Source organism: Danio aesculapii, chromosome 21, assembly GCF_903798145.1.
Source record: "Danio aesculapii chromosome 21, fDanAes4.1, whole genome shotgun sequence".
Classification (NCBI taxonomy): Eukaryota; Metazoa; Chordata; class Actinopteri; order Cypriniformes; family Danionidae; genus Danio; species Danio aesculapii.
This window is the reverse complement of record NC_079455.1, coordinates 39,996,746-40,016,500: the sequence shown is the minus strand read 5'-3', so window position 1 is coordinate 40,016,500 and position 19,755 is coordinate 39,996,746. Positions and strand designations below refer to the sequence as shown.

At 36.6% G+C, this 19,755-nt stretch overlaps 1 protein-coding gene across 1 annotated transcript; it reads left to right on the top strand.

Moving 5' to 3' along the window:
- Positions 1-15,313: 15,313 nt before the first annotated feature.
- LOC130215204 (prostate stem cell antigen-like) lies at positions 15,314-19,652 on the top strand. The gene is made up of 5 exons (XM_056447112.1): positions 15,314-15,362; positions 16,734-16,850; positions 18,937-19,074; positions 19,239-19,352; positions 19,462-19,652. Exons 1-5 carry the CDS (start codon positions 15,314-15,316, stop codon positions 19,650-19,652), a joined length of 609 nt encoding a protein of 202 aa, XP_056303087.1.
- The last annotated feature ends 103 nt before the right edge of the window (positions 19,653-19,755 follow it).

The window sequence follows — 19,755 nt, the reverse complement described above, 5'->3', positions numbered from 1 at the left end:
TAGAAAATAAACAAACAGAACATCTTCAGCGTTTTCAAGCTATAAATATACCTACTCTACTATTCAAAAATGTTGAGAAAACTTACAGTGGGTGGCGCTCACTTCTAAACTAGTGTGTTTAAGCAGTGGGGTTCTCTATACGTGATGTAAGATGTATGTCACGTGACATCTAATCTCCTCGTATCCCAGAGCCAGGCTGACGCCAGAGATCAGGGGATTTCCACAAGCACACATACAAGACGGTAACAACTATGAACACACGAACAAGACCAAAATCAAAACTCTAAATCAACATCACATCACATAACAACAAGCCAAAACACACACAAAAGCAAGCAAGACAGAGCAAAAGCAGAACGAGCTTTCTCGCTCATCGTCCCTTTAAACTGTGAGCTCCTATTCTGATTGGTAGCGATGTCGATAACGTCACAGGGTGGAATAGAGATTGACATCTTCACGGACGAATGGGAAACTGGAATGGGCGTACCTGAGAATTGACACAGAGAGAGAGAGAGAGAGAGAGAGAGAGGGAGGGAGCGAGGCGGAGGAGAGAAAGAGAGAGAGAGAGAGAGAGAGAGAGAGAGAGAGAGAGAGAGAGAGAGAGAGAGAGAGAGAGAGAGAGAGAGAGAGAGCGCGCACACACACAAGCAAAACATACAGGCATATACATATGACTGTAACAGTAAACAAAGCAAGTCTCTCATATAATATATCTACTAAAAGAAAATATTACTGTACAAACTGCATTGTACATAAATCAGATGAACAATTTCATATTAGTTAATAATATTACTGTAATTAATAAAAAAACTGAATAAATTTAGATTTACATACATTTACTCAAGTAAATAAACAAAATTAATGATGGACCAAAAAAATCTGTGGAAATCTGTGGAATTCTGTGGAAAATCTGCAGAATTCTGCGCGCGCAGATTCTGTGTGGGCCTACTGATGAATAAAGGAACTAGGCCAAATGAATTGTGATGTCTATCTACTGTATATATAATTACATTATAGTAAATACTTTTTTATTTATTTTTTATTTCCCCATTAATTAACCAGGAAGTCTCACTGAGATTTAAAATCTCTTTTACAAGTGAGACCTGGCCAAGGTAACAGCCATACAGTAAAGCAATTTTAAAATACATAAACACCACATAACAACATTTCATCAGTCCTCTCAACAAAAGCAATCACTTGCTTCCAATACCACGCTCTTTATAAAGCATTTAAATTCACAGAAAGACAATTTTTTGCAAGTGATTCCATGCTCAATGTGCACTGCTTTTGTCAGATTGCTCAAATCTAAATAAACATGGGACTACTTTAGAGTCATTTCTTAATGCTTTAATCCACCAAAGAGTAGAGAAGACTGAGAAAATGAATAAAAACTCATATTTTGGCAATGGGTTGAGGTCGTTTTTAACAATGTTGACACCCTCCACAAGGACCACAATAGCACCACACAGCCAATAAAAATGCTCAGCACAGACACGCTGTGTCATATCAGAACAGCTTCAAGACTCAAGGATAATCTCCTGGAAAATAACCAGTAAAGCCAGGACAACATTTCAGCACACAATAACACAACTTTAGTCATCAGACACGTTATCAATCTCTCCAAAATGCTCCTCCTAAATTTCTCTGAGAAAATGGGAAAACTTGTGTTTGCTGGAGACAAACAATCCCTCTCTGTTACTGCAAGATGCACTGTAAAAATCTATTAGTTGCTTTTTCTTTAAAAAGGTGAGTAAACAAGTTGCTTTTAAAGCAACAAGTTGAATTGAAGGGAGTAAACTCCTTGCCTTAAAATGATTTAAGGGCGCTTTTTACACATGTGGTTGAGTTCATTTAATGGTATGCTCAGATTTGTCCAGTTCATTTGGTTCAGACCAAGTGCAACAAATAATATTTTATGGTAAAATACAATTCAAGTCTATTAGTTGTCTATGAAGTCTATACAGTTGAAGTTTTTTAGCCCCCCTTGAATTTTTTTGTTCTTTTTTAAATATTTCCCAAATGATGTTTAACAGAGCAAGGAAATTTTCACAGTATGTCTGATAATATTTTTTCTTCTGGAGAAAGTCTTATTTGTTTTATTTCAGCTAAAATAAAAGCAGTTTTTAATTTTTTAAAATCCATTTTAAGGTCAATATTATTAGCCCCTTCAAGCTATTTATTTTTCAATAGTCAACAGAACAAACCATCATTATACAATAACTTGCTTAATTACCCTAACCTGCCTAGTTAACCTAATTAACCTAGTTAAGCCTTTAAATGTCACTTTAAGCTGAATACTTGTGTCTTGAAAAATATCTAGTCAAATATTATTTGTCATTATGGAAAAGATAAAATAAATCAGTTATTAGAAATGAGTTATTAAAACTATTATGATTAGAAATGTGTCTCTCCGTTGAACAGAAATTAAGGCAAAAAATAAACAGGGGGGCTAATAATTTTGATTTCTACTGTATGGTTTCTTTTCTCACCAAGTCATCATAGTGGTCATAGTTTGTTAAACTTCGAGAGCAGTGAATGAAAGACAAGTTTATATATTTTTGCATTCTTATCTTCTCAAATAACAAGTGTTATCATGACTTTCAGAAAAAGTAAAAAAATAAAGGCAGCCAGAAGAGAAAACAATGTCAAATTTACGGTCCAATCCGTTGAAGCTTCGTTAGAAACTCATCACAAAAGCATTAACTTTTTATAATTTGATGCAAAGATGATATAATACAAAATAAAGCTTTATAAATGTACATAGGCATAGGCGGAGCGTGTGTTAGGCTGGGGAAGGCTTAGCCTGCCCCTGGCCAGAGACTACGGAGATAGCAGCAAAGAAAAAAATGCATTGAAAACATGTAACAGGTGTAAGGCGTAATATGAATGTAATTTAATGTTGATGATTAACACAACACTTTAGCTATTGTAAGTTTGTCAATCAAATTTAAAGTCCCCCTCCGCACAAAAATGAAACTGTCCAACCCCGCACGTTGCACTGATGAGCGCTGTTTATTACTGGAGTTAGCAGCAGCTCTGAAAACCAAACCAAAAGTACTGGCCAGCGGACTGTTTTGCTGGTCAAGGACATAAGTAATAAAACGACACATGAGTATTACGAGAGAGGTATAATAATATATTATTCTGGTTTAATTTGTTTTCAGCATTAAATTGGTAGTTTCACTGTAACGTAGTCTAGCCTATAGTGTAGTAATCTTGTTTAGGCAATCGTTTGGAGTTTTATATTTTAAAGGTCAAATATTTATTGCTGAATTACATGTTCAGTTTTTGATTGGCCTCGTGAAAAAGAGAATGATTTTATATTCTCAGGGCCGGCGCATCCAGAGGCAGCAGAATAGTGAGGGCTGCGTCCGCGATGATGAATTTTCAGCTTTATTACTTCTGTCTTCAGAGTCACACAATCCTTCAGAAATCACTCTATTATAATAATAATAATTATTATTATTATTATTATTGGTAACAGTAATAAAAGCAACAAGGAGTACTAATTTCATTTGAAACTGCATACAGTAAGTAATAAATATTTAATAAATAAGTATTTAAATTTTTTTTTATATTTAATAAATGCCGCCTTGATGAACAGAATAATTTTAATTAGATTTTTAAATAAAAAAAATAAAAAATAAAAAATAAATAAACTGACCCCAAACTTTTGACCGGTAGTGTAGATCAGTGGGTGAGTTTAATAAAATAATTTATTGTGCGTGTTGAATATAATAGACGTTTGTTGATAGGCGGTGCTTTTGTTAAAACCTCTCCTTGGTCGGTCGCAAGTCTTTTTAAATGCATTAAAGGGCAGCGCATATATTAGCCTTACCCTGGAGTTTGTTTACACTCCGCCTATGTACATAGGTTTAAAAAAAATCTAAATCTAAACTTGAGGATTTAAAAACTGATGAATCCAGTCATAGGAATGTCATTGAATGTATTTCAAAATTGGTTTTCGATCAGTCAGTATTAACATTAACAAATATACACAATGACAGAATGAAAAGGGGTATATATTAGGTCCCCTTTAATAATATGTTATTATTAATACTGCAGCAACAGCAAATGCACAGGTATTATACAACACAACACTTGTTAGTATTGAGAGATGACTGCACTAGCTGACAGTATTCCTGCTCATCGTATATTATTTAGTGTGTTTGCATCACTTCAGACAAACTAAAATTGTAAAAATATGAATGCAGCTTGAAAACAATGTTTTATGCAATGCATTTGGTAAATGCGTGAAATCACCCTATAAACGAAAAGTAAACAGTAAAGAGTAGTGTTGGGTGTAACACGTTCCACCGAAATGTGTTACTATTCTAATTACATTTTTGAGGAACGCAGTTGTAGATGCATATATTTTGGTCGTTGGTTCTGACGCGTTTGTTGCATGAACGGGTTAATAATAAAGTGAAACGTCCATACCTTTGTAAATAAAGTTGGATATTCCAATCCATTTATTGTCCATTTTGTCAAAATTAAAGAAGTAAACATCAAAACATATATAAACCCGTTCTCACAGCCATGACGGTCAAAAAGTTTGTTTGACCTTCTTCTACACTCCTCAGCTCCACGTGAGGAGAGCATAAATACCATTTACAGCCTCTAGTGGCGTGAAAGAAAATTGCAACCCATAAAATGGCTCCAACACACCAGCCCCTAATTGTTTATGAATAGGAGTAAGATAAACAATTAAATTAACATATTTCTATAAGGAGCCATGAGTCTCAAAAAGAAAACACATTACATTTTCTATATTTCCCTTTAAACACAACCTTACATTTTTAAATTATCAACTAAACAACATAACAAGCAGCTCTGCTTATGTTTTCATGATTTCTTCAAAGCTTTTATGTTTCTAATAAAAGACACAATTTTGTTACTGGTCTCGTTATAACATTCATTTTAGTTTGGATTTTAGCAGATCTAACTAAACCCCTTTGATCTGGAAATGTTTCGAGCACCTTTCCAAGCAACCAAGAATTGCGAGGAGCTACATTGTCTGCAATAAGAACAATGTCACCTGGTTGAAAATTACGTTTTTCCATGGTCCATTTTTGTCGTTCTTGGAGTAGAGGTAAGTACTCTTTTATCCACCTCTTCCAAAAGAGGTCAGAGAGATATTGCACCTGCCTCCATCTCCTTCTTGCATACTGGTCCTTTTCATTAAACAGTCCAGGAGGAAGAATTGGTGTTCTTCTCATGGTAAGTAGATGGTTTGGTGTAAGTGGCTCTAAATCATTTGGATCATCAGATATGCTGGTGAGAGGTCGATCATTTAGGATAGCTTCAATTTCACAAAGAAAGGTATGTAATCCTTCATCATCCAATGTTTGTTGATGTAGAACGGAAGATAATACCTTTCTTACCATTCTTATGATACGCTCCCATGTACCTCCGTAGTGTGAAGCCGCTGGTGGATTGAAACTCCATTTGATGCCTTTGTATGCCATAGTTTTCTGAATCTTGTTTTGATTCAAGTCTGCGAGGGCCTTTCTCAGTTCTCCTTCTGAGCCAATGAAATTGGTTCCATTATCAGATCTTAAATGAGACACTTGCCCTCTTCTACAAATAAACCTACGCAGTGCATTAATGCAAGAGTCAGTGTCTAGAGAATAGGCGACCTCCAAATGGACTGCCCTACTGGCCATACAGGTAAAGATCACACCATAACGTTTTACAAGAGAGCGACCTCTTCTTACTTCAACCGGACCAAAGTAATCCACTCCTGTATTCGTAAATGGAGGAAGATCTACAGTTAATCTTTCCCCAGGTAGATCTGCCATCATTTGCTCACCTAATTTTGCTTTCTGTCGCCTGCAAAAGACACAACTTGAAAGGATTTTTCTGGCAGCTGAATTGGCATGGGTGATCCAGTACTTCCTTCTTAATGTAGAAAGAATATGGTTCCTTCCACCATGACCAATTTGCTCATGGATGTTCTTAAGAATAAGTTTTGAAACATGCTGGTCTTTAGAGAGAATTACAGGATGTTTTATTTCTTCTGGCATTGCAATCTTACAAAGCCGACCACCAACTCTCAACAGTCCATCTTGTAGAACAGGGTTCAGCTTGTAAATAGCACTATCCTTTCTGATTTTAGATCTTCCAGATTCCAACGAAGCAATTTCCTTGCTGAATTTCTCTCGTTGACAGAATTGAATGACAGCTTTCTCTGCCTTTAAAAGATCATCTGAAGTCAAACATTGACCTGAAGTTTTAATTTTTTGTCTTTTGCGTTTCACATTTCTCAGGTCATCTGATGGTATGCTTGCCTGCTTTCTTTGGCAGCTCAGTTCCCGCAAAATGTCCTTTAGTCTCAGCAGCCAAGCTACTGACACTTTGAGTCGTCTCCAATCAGAAAAGTATGCGATTAGTGTATGAGTGGGATTGCTGACATCTTCTACAGCTCCAAGATTTGTTGTGAGCTCCCTTTTAACTTCTGGATCATCACTATCATCAGAAATGTCCATCTCAATGCCGTTATCTGACCATTCTTCTTTCGGTTTCCACAGAAACTCTGGGCCATTTAACCACCTCTTACTGGTTATGAGCTTCTGAACGGTCATTCCTCTAGATACATCGTCAGCTGGATTGAGAGAAGTGTGGATGTACTTCCACTGGGTAACTTCTGAAGCTTCTCTGATAACAGAAACTCTGTTTGCCACAAAGGTACGAAACCTTTTGTTCTCATTTTTAATATATTTCAGCACAGATGTGCTATCAGTCCAAAAACATGATTCCATTAAATCTAGCTGAATCTCCCTTCTGAGCATTTTATCAATGCGAGCGGCTAGAACAGCAGCAGTTAGCTCTAGTCGAGGGATTGTGACTGGTTTAAGAGGTGTCACTCTAGACTTGCCAAGAAGAAAGGAGACATGAGTGGCATTATCACTATTCTGTAGTCTAAGATAAGTCACGGAGCCATATCCCTTTTCACTGGCATCTGAAAAGTGGTGTAGCTGACCTTGAATTGGTTCTCCAAACCCATGTGGCTTCAAACATCGATCAACCTTAAAGGCACTCAGATAATTCAGACTGGTAATCCATTTGGACCATTGCTGGTCAAGAACTGGTGGAATCTCATCATCCCAGCTATAGTTTGTCCTGCATAACTCCTGTAGAATGAGCTTGACTGGAAGTATCATTGGTGACAAGTATCCCAAAGGATCATAGATTGAGCTGATCACCGACAAAATTCCACGTCTGCTGTGCATTCGTTCTTTGCAGGCAGTCTTGAAATTGAACGAGTCTGTCTGCACACACCATTGGAGACCTAGAACTCTTTCTACTGGTAAGTGATCACAGTCCAAATTAAGCTCAACAAGACTTTTGGATCTATCTTGCTCTGGAATGGATTGCAAAACCTTACGACTGTTGCTGACCCATTGTGTGAGATGGAACCCACCTTTATGACAGAGCGCAGAAAGATCCTTGGCCATCTGGATTGCCTCTTCCTCAGATGCTAGACTCTTCAGACAGTCATCCATATAGAAATTCTTATAGACTGTGTCAATTACCTCTGAATCAAAACTGTTTTGATTATCTTCTGCGTTCACTCTTAGAGCATAGCATGCACAGCTAGGTGAAGAAACTGCTCCAAATAGATGGACAGTCATTCGAAGTTCAATGATGTCTTGTGTTACATCACCATTAGACCACCACAGAAAACGAAGGAAGTCTTTATCCTCATCAGTAACTTTTACTTGGTAAAACATTGCCTGAACGTCAGTCATAAAGGCAATTGGTTCCTGCCTAAACCTTAAAAGAACTCCAATTAATGAGCTAGTTAAGTTAGGGCCCTGCAGTAACTGACTGTTTAAAGAAGTTCCTTTGAATTCTGCTCCACAGTCAAAAACAACCCGCAACTTTTCCTTACGGGGGTGGTACACTCCATGATGGGGAATGTACCAAACCTTTCCATCATTTTGCTTAAGCTCCTGTTCTGGTACTTCTTCAGCATAACCCTGGTCAACCATGTTATTAATAAAGTCTGTATATTTCTGCTGAAATTCCTTGTTTCTTTCAAATTTTTTCCTTATTCCAAGGAGACGTTGCTTGGCAACGGAGAGATTGTTAGGCATATTAACATTCTTGCTTTTGAAAGGAAGTTTCAAACTGTAGTGTCCTTCTTTGAGGCTTACAGACTCTTTCATGATCTCAATGAACTTAGCATCCTCTCTAGACATACCTTCTTGGTCTTCAAATAAGTTCTCATTGAAGTCATGTTGATATTGCTTCTCCAATAGCAATTCCAATTTTTTAACATCAATTCTGTTCACTGTAGCAGTGCAACGTTCATTTTGACAACTACCAATTGAACCATTTATAACCCACCCCAGTAGGGTTCGAATAGCATACGGCCCGTCTCCATGACTATTCACAACTTCCCAGGGCTCAAGTAACTTAGAGGCATTGGTACCAATCAACAACTCTATGTCAGCTTGAATGTGTGGAATGTGTACAGAATCAAGATATGGCCACTCAGCTAAGTCCTCTTTCTTAACAATGTTAGCTGGGCTTACAGGCATCTTACTTTGTGTGTAAACTTCTGGTAGCCTGTAAAAGTTTTCACCAGAGAGGCTTGCAATCTCCAAATTGTTTACAACATAGCTTGTGACTGTAGATTTGGGACTCATTGTGAGAAGTGAAATCTTTGTCTTACGTCCATTTATATTTAACCTCCTCATTAAACTCTCTGAGCAAAATGTAGAAGTACTGCCGGTATCCAAAAAAGCATAAGTCTGGATGACTTTATTGCCCAAAGCAGACTTAACTTGTACTGGAAGTATAGGAAGAATGCCTTTGCTGTTCCCAGCCCCTGTATGATTACAAGCCTGTGTACATACAAGTGCATTGTTTACTGTTGGTGTAGTTGTTTCTATAGGGAGACTGTCATCAGTGTTAACAGCAGTATCAATTTTCTGTTTGAAGTGTATGTGCATAACAGTAGGATGTCTTTGATGGCATGTTTTGCAAATTAAACGTTTTGCACAATGCTTACTGCGATGTCCAGTGTACAGGCAGCCAAAGCAAACCGCCTTTTCCTTTAAAAAGCTCACCTTTTCCCTGTGCTTTGTTTTCTCAAACTGTTTACATTGTTCTAAACAGTGATTTTGAGAACAAAACAAACAAGTGACAGGATTACTCACTCTGGCTTTGAACTGGCAGTTCGAATCTTTAGTCTTTACCTTTGTTTCCTTGGCTGTGTGTCCATCAACATCAGTAACACTGGTGGCAAAGCTGTTGCCTTTAAATTTAGACTTTGATATAAACTGTGGACTACGTTTGTCCACCTCCTTCGGCCTACTGATCATTCCTTTGTCCACATTCTGAATACATCCAAATATTGGATCAGAAAGGATTTTAACCTGTCGCTCAATAAATGAGACAAGATCATTAAAGGATGCTCTGCGATCACGATGATCTAGAAAATCATATGCTGCAGTTCTCCATTTCTCTTTTAGCTTAAATGGAAGCTTTGAAACCACGGTTCTCAAATTGGCTGGCATATTGAGTTCTTGTAAGTACTGTACCTCTGACATTGCAATACAGCAACCTCGTAGAAAAACCGCATAATCTTGAAGAGCTGTAATGTCTTCTCCTTTGACTGCTGGCCACTGAAGCACCTTTTCCATGTAGGCAGCAGATACAAGATGATCATTTCCAAAATGCTCCTTAAGCATAGCTACAGCTGCTTGATAACCCCTTTCAGGCCTCATGTTCATGCAGCTACGAACAATTTCCTTTGGACGTCCCTTTGTATATTGCTCTAAAAAATACAAGCAATCTCCTTCGCTGTTTGTTTTGTCTTCAACACAATACTGGAAAGTTTTCATAAATGAATTAAATTGTAAAGGATCTCCTTCAAATATTGGAATTTCACGTGGAGGAAGGTAGCTAGCCTTTTGCTGCTGAATTAACAACTCTGTCATTCGTTGCTGTTTTTTCAGCACACTCAATACTGTATGCGATTGATCCACAGCATTTGAAGAAGCCTGATGTCCTATGGTGGGTCTACTTGGCCGTGTACTGTGTGTTGCAACCCCTTTGTGCACTGGAACAGAAGTTTGAGCATGTGGCTGCTGCACACTTTTCGATGTTGGTGATAATGATAGACCATCATAGTTGTAAGTAGTGGCCACTGTTGATTTAACAGGAAGGTGAACTGAAGCTGCTGCTTTTGGCTTTGCTCCTTTGGTAAGGTATGATTCCATCCCATCGGACACCATACTTCCACTGGTTTGATGCTCAAATGTTTTGAGAACTGATAACTTTGCAGTCGAAGCTGCTATCTCAGCATCAAGATCCAATTGCTCCCTTTGCTTCCTCAATTTTTCTACTTGCTCCTCAATAACATGTCTTTCTTTTAAAGATTCTGCACGAGCAACAAGAGCAGCTCTTTCAGCCTCCGCCTGAATGCGTGCTTGTTGGACAGATGACTTGGATTTAGAGCTGGATCTACTATGTCGACTCGACCTGCTACTGCTCACCCGGGTTTCAACATTGGAAACACTATCATTGGGATTTATTTCACTATCAGCACACTGCATTTCAAGTTGACGCTGATCCATCCATTTATTCACAACAGCACAAAATTCTTCAACCCACAGCAATTTTGCTTTAAACCATGTTTCATGTTTCTCTCTTTCTTCAATGGGTAATAAAACCAATAAAGACTCATGTGCTTCCCTTGCCTCTTTGACTTGAGATTGAAATGTTTCAAATGTGCTTTTAACCTGCCTTTCATTGTCAGGGTTAGTCATAAGATCATTTAGTGTCCTTTTGAGATTTGCTGCTTTTTCAAATTTAGATTTTCTAAGATTTTGCAACATATCAACTTTATGCAAAAACCCTTTTTTAGTAAGCTTAATCTCACGTTTTTGAACCAATTGGTCATGTTTACCATTACCCTCTACAACCTGTGTTTGATCCTCGTCAGGATCGGTCAAGTTTGAAACAGCAGTTTCACTTTTATCAGCCATTTGAACCGTAAAACATTCACTGATTATTTACATCATATACACAGCACATGCTTAACACAAACTCATTGTAAACACTGACAAACCATAACAAACAAACAGACAGACCCTTTTTTTTTACTGTGTGTGCACACCCTCTTTTTCTTTTAAATGGCCATGTAAAATGTCAAGTCAGTTTGATGGTAGCTCGAGCTTTAAAAATGTCACATCTCATACCTTCATAATCCAATGCTTGTGTAGATCAGGACTGAAGAAACAATGGAGTCCTCGTGCACTGCTCCTTAGCCAAACGCGTAGCTCCTTTGTTGCTTTACCAGTTGGACAAACACAGCGGTAATGCTCATCGAATCCCAGGAACAGCCTTTCCAATCCAGCCGCCACTTTACACAAGCAATCAATGCGCCCCTCTTCTTCCTGCGGATCGGATCATTCGACTTTTCCTGTAGTCTGCAGCATGATCCGGTTCAGTCTTTTGTTATAAACTTTGCAAATAAAGCTCTTTATCAAAACCAGCTCCAAACAGCGGTCAAACTTTTTGACTTTAAGTGTAGATGCATATATTTTGGTCGTTGGTTCTGACGCGTTTGTTGCATGAACGGGTTAATAATAAAGTGAAACGTCCATACCTTTGTAAATAAAGTTGGATATTCCAATCCATTTATTGTCCATTTTGTCAAAATTAAAGAAGTAAACATCAAAACATATATAAACCCGTTCTCACAGCCATGACGGTCAAAAAGTTTGTTTGACCTTCTTCTACACTCCTCAGCTCCACGTGAGGAGAGCATAAATACCATTTACAGCCTCTAGTGGCGTGAAAGAAAATTGCAACCCATAAAATGGCTCCAACAGCAGTAATTTAACGAATTACAATTTAAATTTGTGTAATTTGATTACAGTTACTGAAGTCATTGTAATTGTGTTACTTGCATTACAAATATAATTTTTTAGAAGGAAAAAAGTGCTTCTTTTACTGAAGAACGTGAGCTGAAATGGTGAGATAGATGCTGACGAGTGTGTTTTATTCTTCAAGTTGAAATACAGACATTACTTTGATTTCATTGAGCGTAAAAACTAAAATATTACTATAAAAGCAGTCTATGTCCAGTCTCTAAAGAACTTTTAGAAAAGAACTCAACTGCTTTTAACTCTACCAGTAACTTGAACAAAAGGCATTTTATAACAATACTTGTCACCAAGAAGGCCACTGGCGCCCAAAAACACGGCGGACCAACTCACCCTAAATAGGCTACATTGGATTATTGTGCAGGATCAGGAGTAAAGGTATCTTCTGAATGTGAAGAGAAGTGTAGCTGCTTGTGGGGACGTTATTACGTCTTTTGTGAGCACAAGTTCATTACTTCCACTGGAGGTGAATAGCTTGTGCGTGCATATTGGGAGTGCAAATTGCACACGCTCGCACTTTCCTGGCACTCCCAACTGAAAACCGAGAGTCACGAGATAAGAACTGACAGATCAGTTTCGTACTTTGTATAGAATAGACACATTTTGGTAGACTAATTACTTCAGACAAATAACACACTAACGCCCGGTGCTTTTTCATACTATGGATGTCAATGGTTACAGGTATCCAGTTTTCGTCATGTCTTCTTTTGTTAAAAATAAAACAAACAAACAGATTTGGAACAAGTAAATGATGAGAGAATTTTAAGTTTTGGGGTGGACTCTCTATTTAAGTCTTTTGAATATGTCAAGCTGCTGTGATCAACCCATTGTCAATATTAAATTACTGAAAGAGCTGCAGTTTATTTGGTATTTTTACAGGTTTTATGTTTTGAAAGTAACTTCAATAATTAATAATCTGATTACTTTTTACATTAAGTAATTAGTAATGTAATCAAATTACAATTTTCCAATAGTAGTCAATAATTTGTAATCTATTACTTTTTCAAAGTAACTTACCCAACACTGATAAACAGTTTCTAAGTAAACTTGTCACTTTTAAGGCAATGGGTTTACTCACTTTTTTTTTTTTAGTAAAGTAACTAATAACTTTTTACAGTGTAACTACCAAAAAGCAGTGAGCGCCACAACCACCTTTAGGCCTCTAGGAATAAATGTATTCATTTTCAAAATGGGGTGTACTCAATTATGCTGAGCACTATCACTTAGTTGAAGTCAATCAGATCAGAATCTGTTAGAAAGATCTGTCCGAATGAGAACACTAGTGTGCAGTTCATGAAGGCAATATCTCAACACCTAGCACACAGGTACCTGCAGACTCTGTTGATGTTCTCTTTGATTTGTTTAACCCAAAAGTTGAGAACACATGAGATTTGTGAAGTCACTGCAGTGTTTAACCATAACAGAGTGAAAGTCCATCCTTTGCATGTGTCTGTAAGAGAGCTTAAAGCATTTCATGAAAGTTTTAAACAATATGCAGTGTTATTTAACACTTGAATATTCACTTGTACCTGAATACTGTTTGACTCCTCAGAAAACCATAACGCACTGTTTATATCACTTTTATCTTTGCTCTGTTGTATTAATCTATGCTTGTACATTGATTTTATATTTTATGTACAATTTACCTTCCTACAAAATCATCCCAATGATAATCTATGAATTCTTTCCAAATAGAGCTACTGAATTCAAGCCATCTGGTGAAATTGCATTCAAATTGAAATTGTTGCGGCCTAATGAACATGGGAAAATATGGGTCCCATGGCCAAACCACATGAGAACCACTAAAGAATAACAGAATTAAACAATTCCATTATATTTTCCGCAGTACAAATGTCATTGAAAGCCAAGCAATTATTCCATTATACACTACCTGGCAAAAATCTTGTCGTCTATCCAAGTTTTAGGAACAAAAAAATAATAACCTGACTTCTAGTAGAACATTTGATATCAGAAGTGGCTTATATGAAAGGCAAAGACCTCTAGATTACGCTTATTTTACCCAAATAAAATATGATTATGTCTTGATTTTTAACTGTTTAATTAGGACAGTAAGGTCTGACTTTGCTCAGACAAAAGTCTTGTCACTTAACAGAAATAATGTCCAGTATAGAATATAAAGTTCAAGGTTCAGTGGAAAAGCATTAATATTGTGTGTGACTCCCATGAGCTTGTAGGACTGCATCCATACATCTCTGCAGTGAATCAAATCACTTATTTAAAAAAGTCATCTGGAATGGCAAAGAAAGCGTTCTTGCAGGACTCCCGGAGTTCATCAAGATTCTTTGGATTCATCTTCAATCCCTCCTCCTTCAACTTACATGCTTAATAATATTCAACTCTGGTGACTGGGCTGGCCAATCCTGGAGCACCTTGACCTTCTTTGCTTTCAGGAATTTTGATGTGGAGGCTGAAGTATGAGAAGGAGCGCTATCCTGCTGGAGAATTTGCCCTCTCCTGTGGTTTGTAATGTAATTGGCAGCACAAATGTCTTGATACCTCAGGCTGTTGATGTTGCCATCCACCCTGCAGATCTCTCGCACACCCCCAGTCCATGCAGGTTCCAGTAGGTCTTATGCTGTATTTGTGATGACTGGGATGCAGTTCAACAGATGATTCATCTTCTGCCACTTTTCCAAATGATCAACTAGAAGTCAAGTTATTATTTGTTGCTCTTACAACTGGGATCGCTGACAAATCTTTTGTCAGGGAGTGTATATTTTTCATATATATATACACAGTATATATTTAAAAAACCAACTAGTTAATGCATAACACTGTAGTTCATTTATATAAGTCAGGATAGCAGAATAAAGTATGATATATTGTGCCATAAAAAATTTCATACAGTGAATAAAAACCAGCCTAAATTGGATAAGCTGCTGCGGCGAGTCTGTGAAAATATTGTTTTGAATAAGTTCTGATTTACATGAACATGGTTGACCGCAGCCCAAGTGACAACAGGATGTCATTTAGGCTGAGGGTGAGCCAACAAACGATTGATGATTGTGTAAATATTGTCAGGTACTAAGAGTACCTTTCTATCAACGTTATCTAACATTACTGAGATGAAATTGTTCTGGCAGTTTAACTTAAGAGTTAATCATATTTCATTACAGTTCTCTAAACTATAGTGTATATACTGTGATAATATGAGAAATGTTCAAGATGTCTGACTTTTTTTTATTGTCGTTGTTTTTTTAAAGGCTATAGATGCCTTGCACTTCCTAACACATATTTAACATTACTAAATTTAAACTCCGATTTCTGATGCCAGAAGTCCAAAAAAGTTTCTGCCACTTTCATTTTGTCATCAAGACCCTCCCCTTTTGAAAACGTATATGAGCTCTGCATACAGTTGGTGTGTTTTCTCATTCACCTCCTGATCAAAGATGGATAAGCAAATCACAGTTTTTCTTCTGTTGGTTCTTTTCACCACAGGTACAGTACAAAGACAAATAATTAGTTTTAAAAAAGTTAAATCTTATTTCTAGTGCAAAAAATCTTATTGATCTTGTTTTAAAAATAAAATATCATGCAATATCAAGTCCTGTAATATTATATGAGTATATATAGATAATTTATTGTTCATGAAGCTTAAATCTAGGTATTTTAACTGCAAATTTAGTTTAATTACAATCAAAGACATAATGTCAGACCAGCTTTATATTTAAAGACTTTATTTTAGTTGCTTTTTAGTTGTATTTTAAGCACTTTATAATTGCTTGTTTTTTAAGTTTAAAAAGGTTCAATAATCGCACTTATTTTCATTTTAGGTGTTGTAACCGGTTTTAGGCTTGCCAATGTAAAAATCTCAATTATACATACTCATTCTTTAGTGACAAAATATGTTTCGTTATTTTTTTGTAATAAGCTTTGGTATATTTTGAGAAGCAACAAGTGATCATTTTGCATTGTAACTTGATTTAAAACACGGTGGACAATATGCATGCGATATTGATTTATTTCATACAATAATCTTGCCTTAAGTTTAAATGCTTTGGCTCATTTGAGACAGAATATACAGTGCTCAGCATAATTGAGAAACTCCATTTTGAAAATGAATATTTTTATCCATTTCTCGGTGAATATAGGCAATGTATTTATGTGCATTGAAACAAAACAGAGTTATTTAACAGATATATTTATTAAAATAATATTTTAGTAACTGAACATCTTTAGAAATTATTATCGAAATTAAAATTTAGAAAGGATAATACAATTAAATTCAAGCTAAATTTCGCAAAAAATTACAACCTACAAAATTCTCTTTTTAAAATTAGTATTTACTATTTTTCTTTAACATAAATTTGATTGGACTAGTTTTAGGACCGTTATCGTAAGTTATTTTGTTAGATTAGCTCCAGATTTGGCTTCTGTACGGACTAATCTAATGTATATGCACAAATATAATATTGATAATATTGTTTAGCTTCCTATTAAAAATATGAATTTAAAAGAAAGATTTGTGAGGGGTGCACTCATATGCTGTGCATTGTATAATGACAATTCTTAAATGAAGAGGAATTCTCCTGTTTAACTTTAGTTGGAGTTTCAAACAGTTTAAAAAGCTCTTCACAAGCTAGTTTTAAGATTATTTAAATACATTGCTTGGAAAAAGTTTTATCATGCTCAGTAAAAAGTACTAAAAGTACTCACTAAAAAGTATTCTGTATTGTTGCACTAGCAGATGATTTGACTTGTTTCTGGTCAGAATCTTCTTAAATAATACATTTTTTGTGTTTAGATGGCTATATTTTGTGATGTACAGACTGATGTCTCTCTCTCTCTCTCTGTGTTTTATCATTAAAGCACACTCTCTCAGCTGTTACCAGTGTGACAGTCTTTTGGGTTCTTGTGTAAATCAGACAGTAACATGTCCAGGTGGAACTTCTATGTGCGAGAGTACAACAACAATAACACAGTTTGGTAAGTCCATATTGTTATCTATCAAAACTTCTTCTTCTTCTTCTTCTTCTTCTGAGACTAATTTCTAAGTGTATCTCCTCCTAGGCCTTTCAAGCTACATACTTCAAACTTTCGTCAAACCTTCAAACTGGTCTGACTCGGGTTGCTATATCTTTTCTAACTGATCCGACCTTGGGTTTTCCGAAAAACGACCCAGAAAAATCCCAAAAGTCCCATTGACTTAACATTGGGTCAAACTTTGTGAGCTCATAACTCTGAATCAGACTGTCCTACAGACTTCTAACTGGACTCATTTAACTCAGTCTAGCCAGCAGCCAATAACTGATGACTTCTTAACTTACTAGCCACTCCCTAGCAACCACTTACAGCACCCTAGCAACTGTCCCATAGACTTCCATTGTAAAAGACTCCCATTTACTTAACATTGGATCAACCTTTGTGAGCTCATAACTCTGCATCAGACTGTCCTACAGACTAGAGTCTGGCCTCATTCAACTCAGTCTAGCCAGCAGCCAATCACTGATTACCTTTAAACTTACTAGCCACTCCCTAGCAACCATTTTCAGCACCCTAGCAACTGTCCCAGAGACTGTGACTAGCTATTCTAACACACGCTAACAGTTTTAACATCCCACTGACATGCTAATCTTGCTAGAAAGGTGCTAGCAACACGATAGTGACATGCTAGTCATGCTAGTAACATGCTAATTCATGCTAACAACATGCTAATTCATGCTAGAAACAAGCTGATTCATGCTAGAATCATGCTAGTAACATACTAATATCATGCTAGTTACATGCTAATATCATGCTAGTTACATGCTAATTCAGGCTAGAATCATGCTAGTAACCTGCTAATTCATGCTAGTAACATGCTGGTAACATGCTAATTCATACTAGATTCATGCTAACAACATGCTAATTCATGCTAGAAACATGCTAGTAACATGCTAATTCATGTTAGTAACATGCTAATTCATGTTAGTAACATGCTAATTCATGCTAGAATCATGCTAATTCATTCTAGAAACATGTTAATTCATGCTAGAACCATGCTAATAACATGCTAATTCATGCAAGAAACATGTTAGTAACATGCTAATTCATGCTAGAAATACGCTAACAACATGCTAATTCATGCTAGAATCATGCTAACAACATGCTAATTCATGCTAGAATCATGCTAGTAACATGCTAGAATCATGCTAGTAACATGCTAATTTATGCTAGTAACATGCTAATTCATGCTAGAATCATGCTAATTCATGTTAGGATCATGCTAGTAACATGCTAGTTCATGCTAGAATCATGCTAGTAACATGCTAATTCATGCTAGAATCATGCTAGTAACATGCTAATTCATGCTAGAATCGTGCTAATAACATGCTAATTCGTGCTAGAATCATGCTAGTAACATGCTAATTCATGCTAGAATTATGCTAGAAACATGCTAGTTCATGCTAGAAACATGCTAATCCATGCTATAATCTTGCTAGTTACATGCTAACTCATGCTAGAATCATGCTAATTCATGCTAGAATAATGCTAGTTACATGCTAATTCATGCTAGACGCATGCTAATTCATAGTAGAATCATGCTAGTTACATGCCAATTCATGTTAGAATCATGGTAGTTACTTGCTAATTCATGCTAGAATCATGCTAGTAACATGCTAATTCATGCTAGAAACATGCTAGTAACATGCTAATTAATGCTAGAATCATGCTAATTTATGTTAGCAACTGCCTAGCAACCACTCAGAATACTTTAGCAACCGCCTAGCAACAACCCAGAAACATGCTAACATATATGTACTTATCTATGCCGACTGTTTCAAACTTCATAAAAACTGCTTCAGTTATTTACACTTTAAAACGACTTCAAACTTTTAGACTCGGCTTTTCAAGCCACCATAAAGTTTGTCCTCAAACTTTAATATCTAGTTGAATTATACTGTTGCATTTGAATGAAGGTGCTAGTATTGTGTGTTACAAACAGGTTTCCAGCAGTTATGCTAACAGTTCAAATAGCTTTAAGAAAATGTATGAAATGTACTAAAATAATGTGTTGTTGAATTGTTTTTAGGTGGCATTGTAGTAGGTTCTATTGAGAACCTTAAAGGTTGTGCTGATGATTGTGGAAATGGCTCTGTCAATTTCGGCATTTTAATGATATCTTCTGAGTGCTGTACCAGTGACCGGTGTAACATCCAAGATGCACAAGGTATTACACTACACTGATTATTCTCTGTAAGACACCACTCATTACACTGGAAAATTAAGGGTGTCTGTTGGTTTTGAATTGATTAAATGGTGCAGCTAAAGGAGTGTTGCTTCACTAGAATTGTACCGAAAAGAAAGGAATACCTTTTGTTTCCCCTCCTGTAGATCCCAGCACTGACACTCCCAATGGAAACACGTGTTACTCTTGTGATGAGAGTAATAACTGCTCAAATGTACTGAACTGTTCAGGAAGTGAAGATCTCTGCATTACAGCAACAGGTGAGAATCTGGAAAAAGAAGAAGCAATTATTTTTTTCTCTCTCTCGTGTTTAAAAAATTGACACAGATCCCAGCTTAGGTTAAATCATGTTTTCTTTCTGTTCAACAGGGATGTTCTTACCTCAAACAATGACTCTAAAAGGCTGTGTTTCAAAATCTATTTGTGATTCTGTAACATCAATTAGTGGTGCTCAGAACATCTCCTGTTGTTCGGGGAATCTGTGTAACAGAGCTAAAAGTGTCACTCAGAGTTTCCTATTGCTCTGTTTTCCTCTGATCGCCTTCATCCTGATGCTCTGAATATATATTCAGTCTCTACAATCTGATGCTCCACACACAATACAGTATACTGTATAGCTTGCGTTATCTCTGTAACATTTCTAACATGCTTGTCATTTGTGAC

Excerpts from the sequence above, each read along its gene's own strand:
- LOC130215204 (XM_056447112.1), top strand. The coding sequence starts at position 15,314 with ATGGATAAGCAAATCACAGTTTTTCTTCTGTTGGTTCTTTTCACCACA. Across the intron at positions 16,851-18,936 it reads AACAACAATAACACAGTTTG|GTGGCATTGTAGTAGGTTCT; the intron begins GTAAGTCCATAT and ends AATTGTTTTTAG. Across the intron at positions 19,353-19,461 it reads TCTCTGCATTACAGCAACAG|GGATGTTCTTACCTCAAACA; the intron begins GTGAGAATCTGG and ends TCTGTTCAACAG.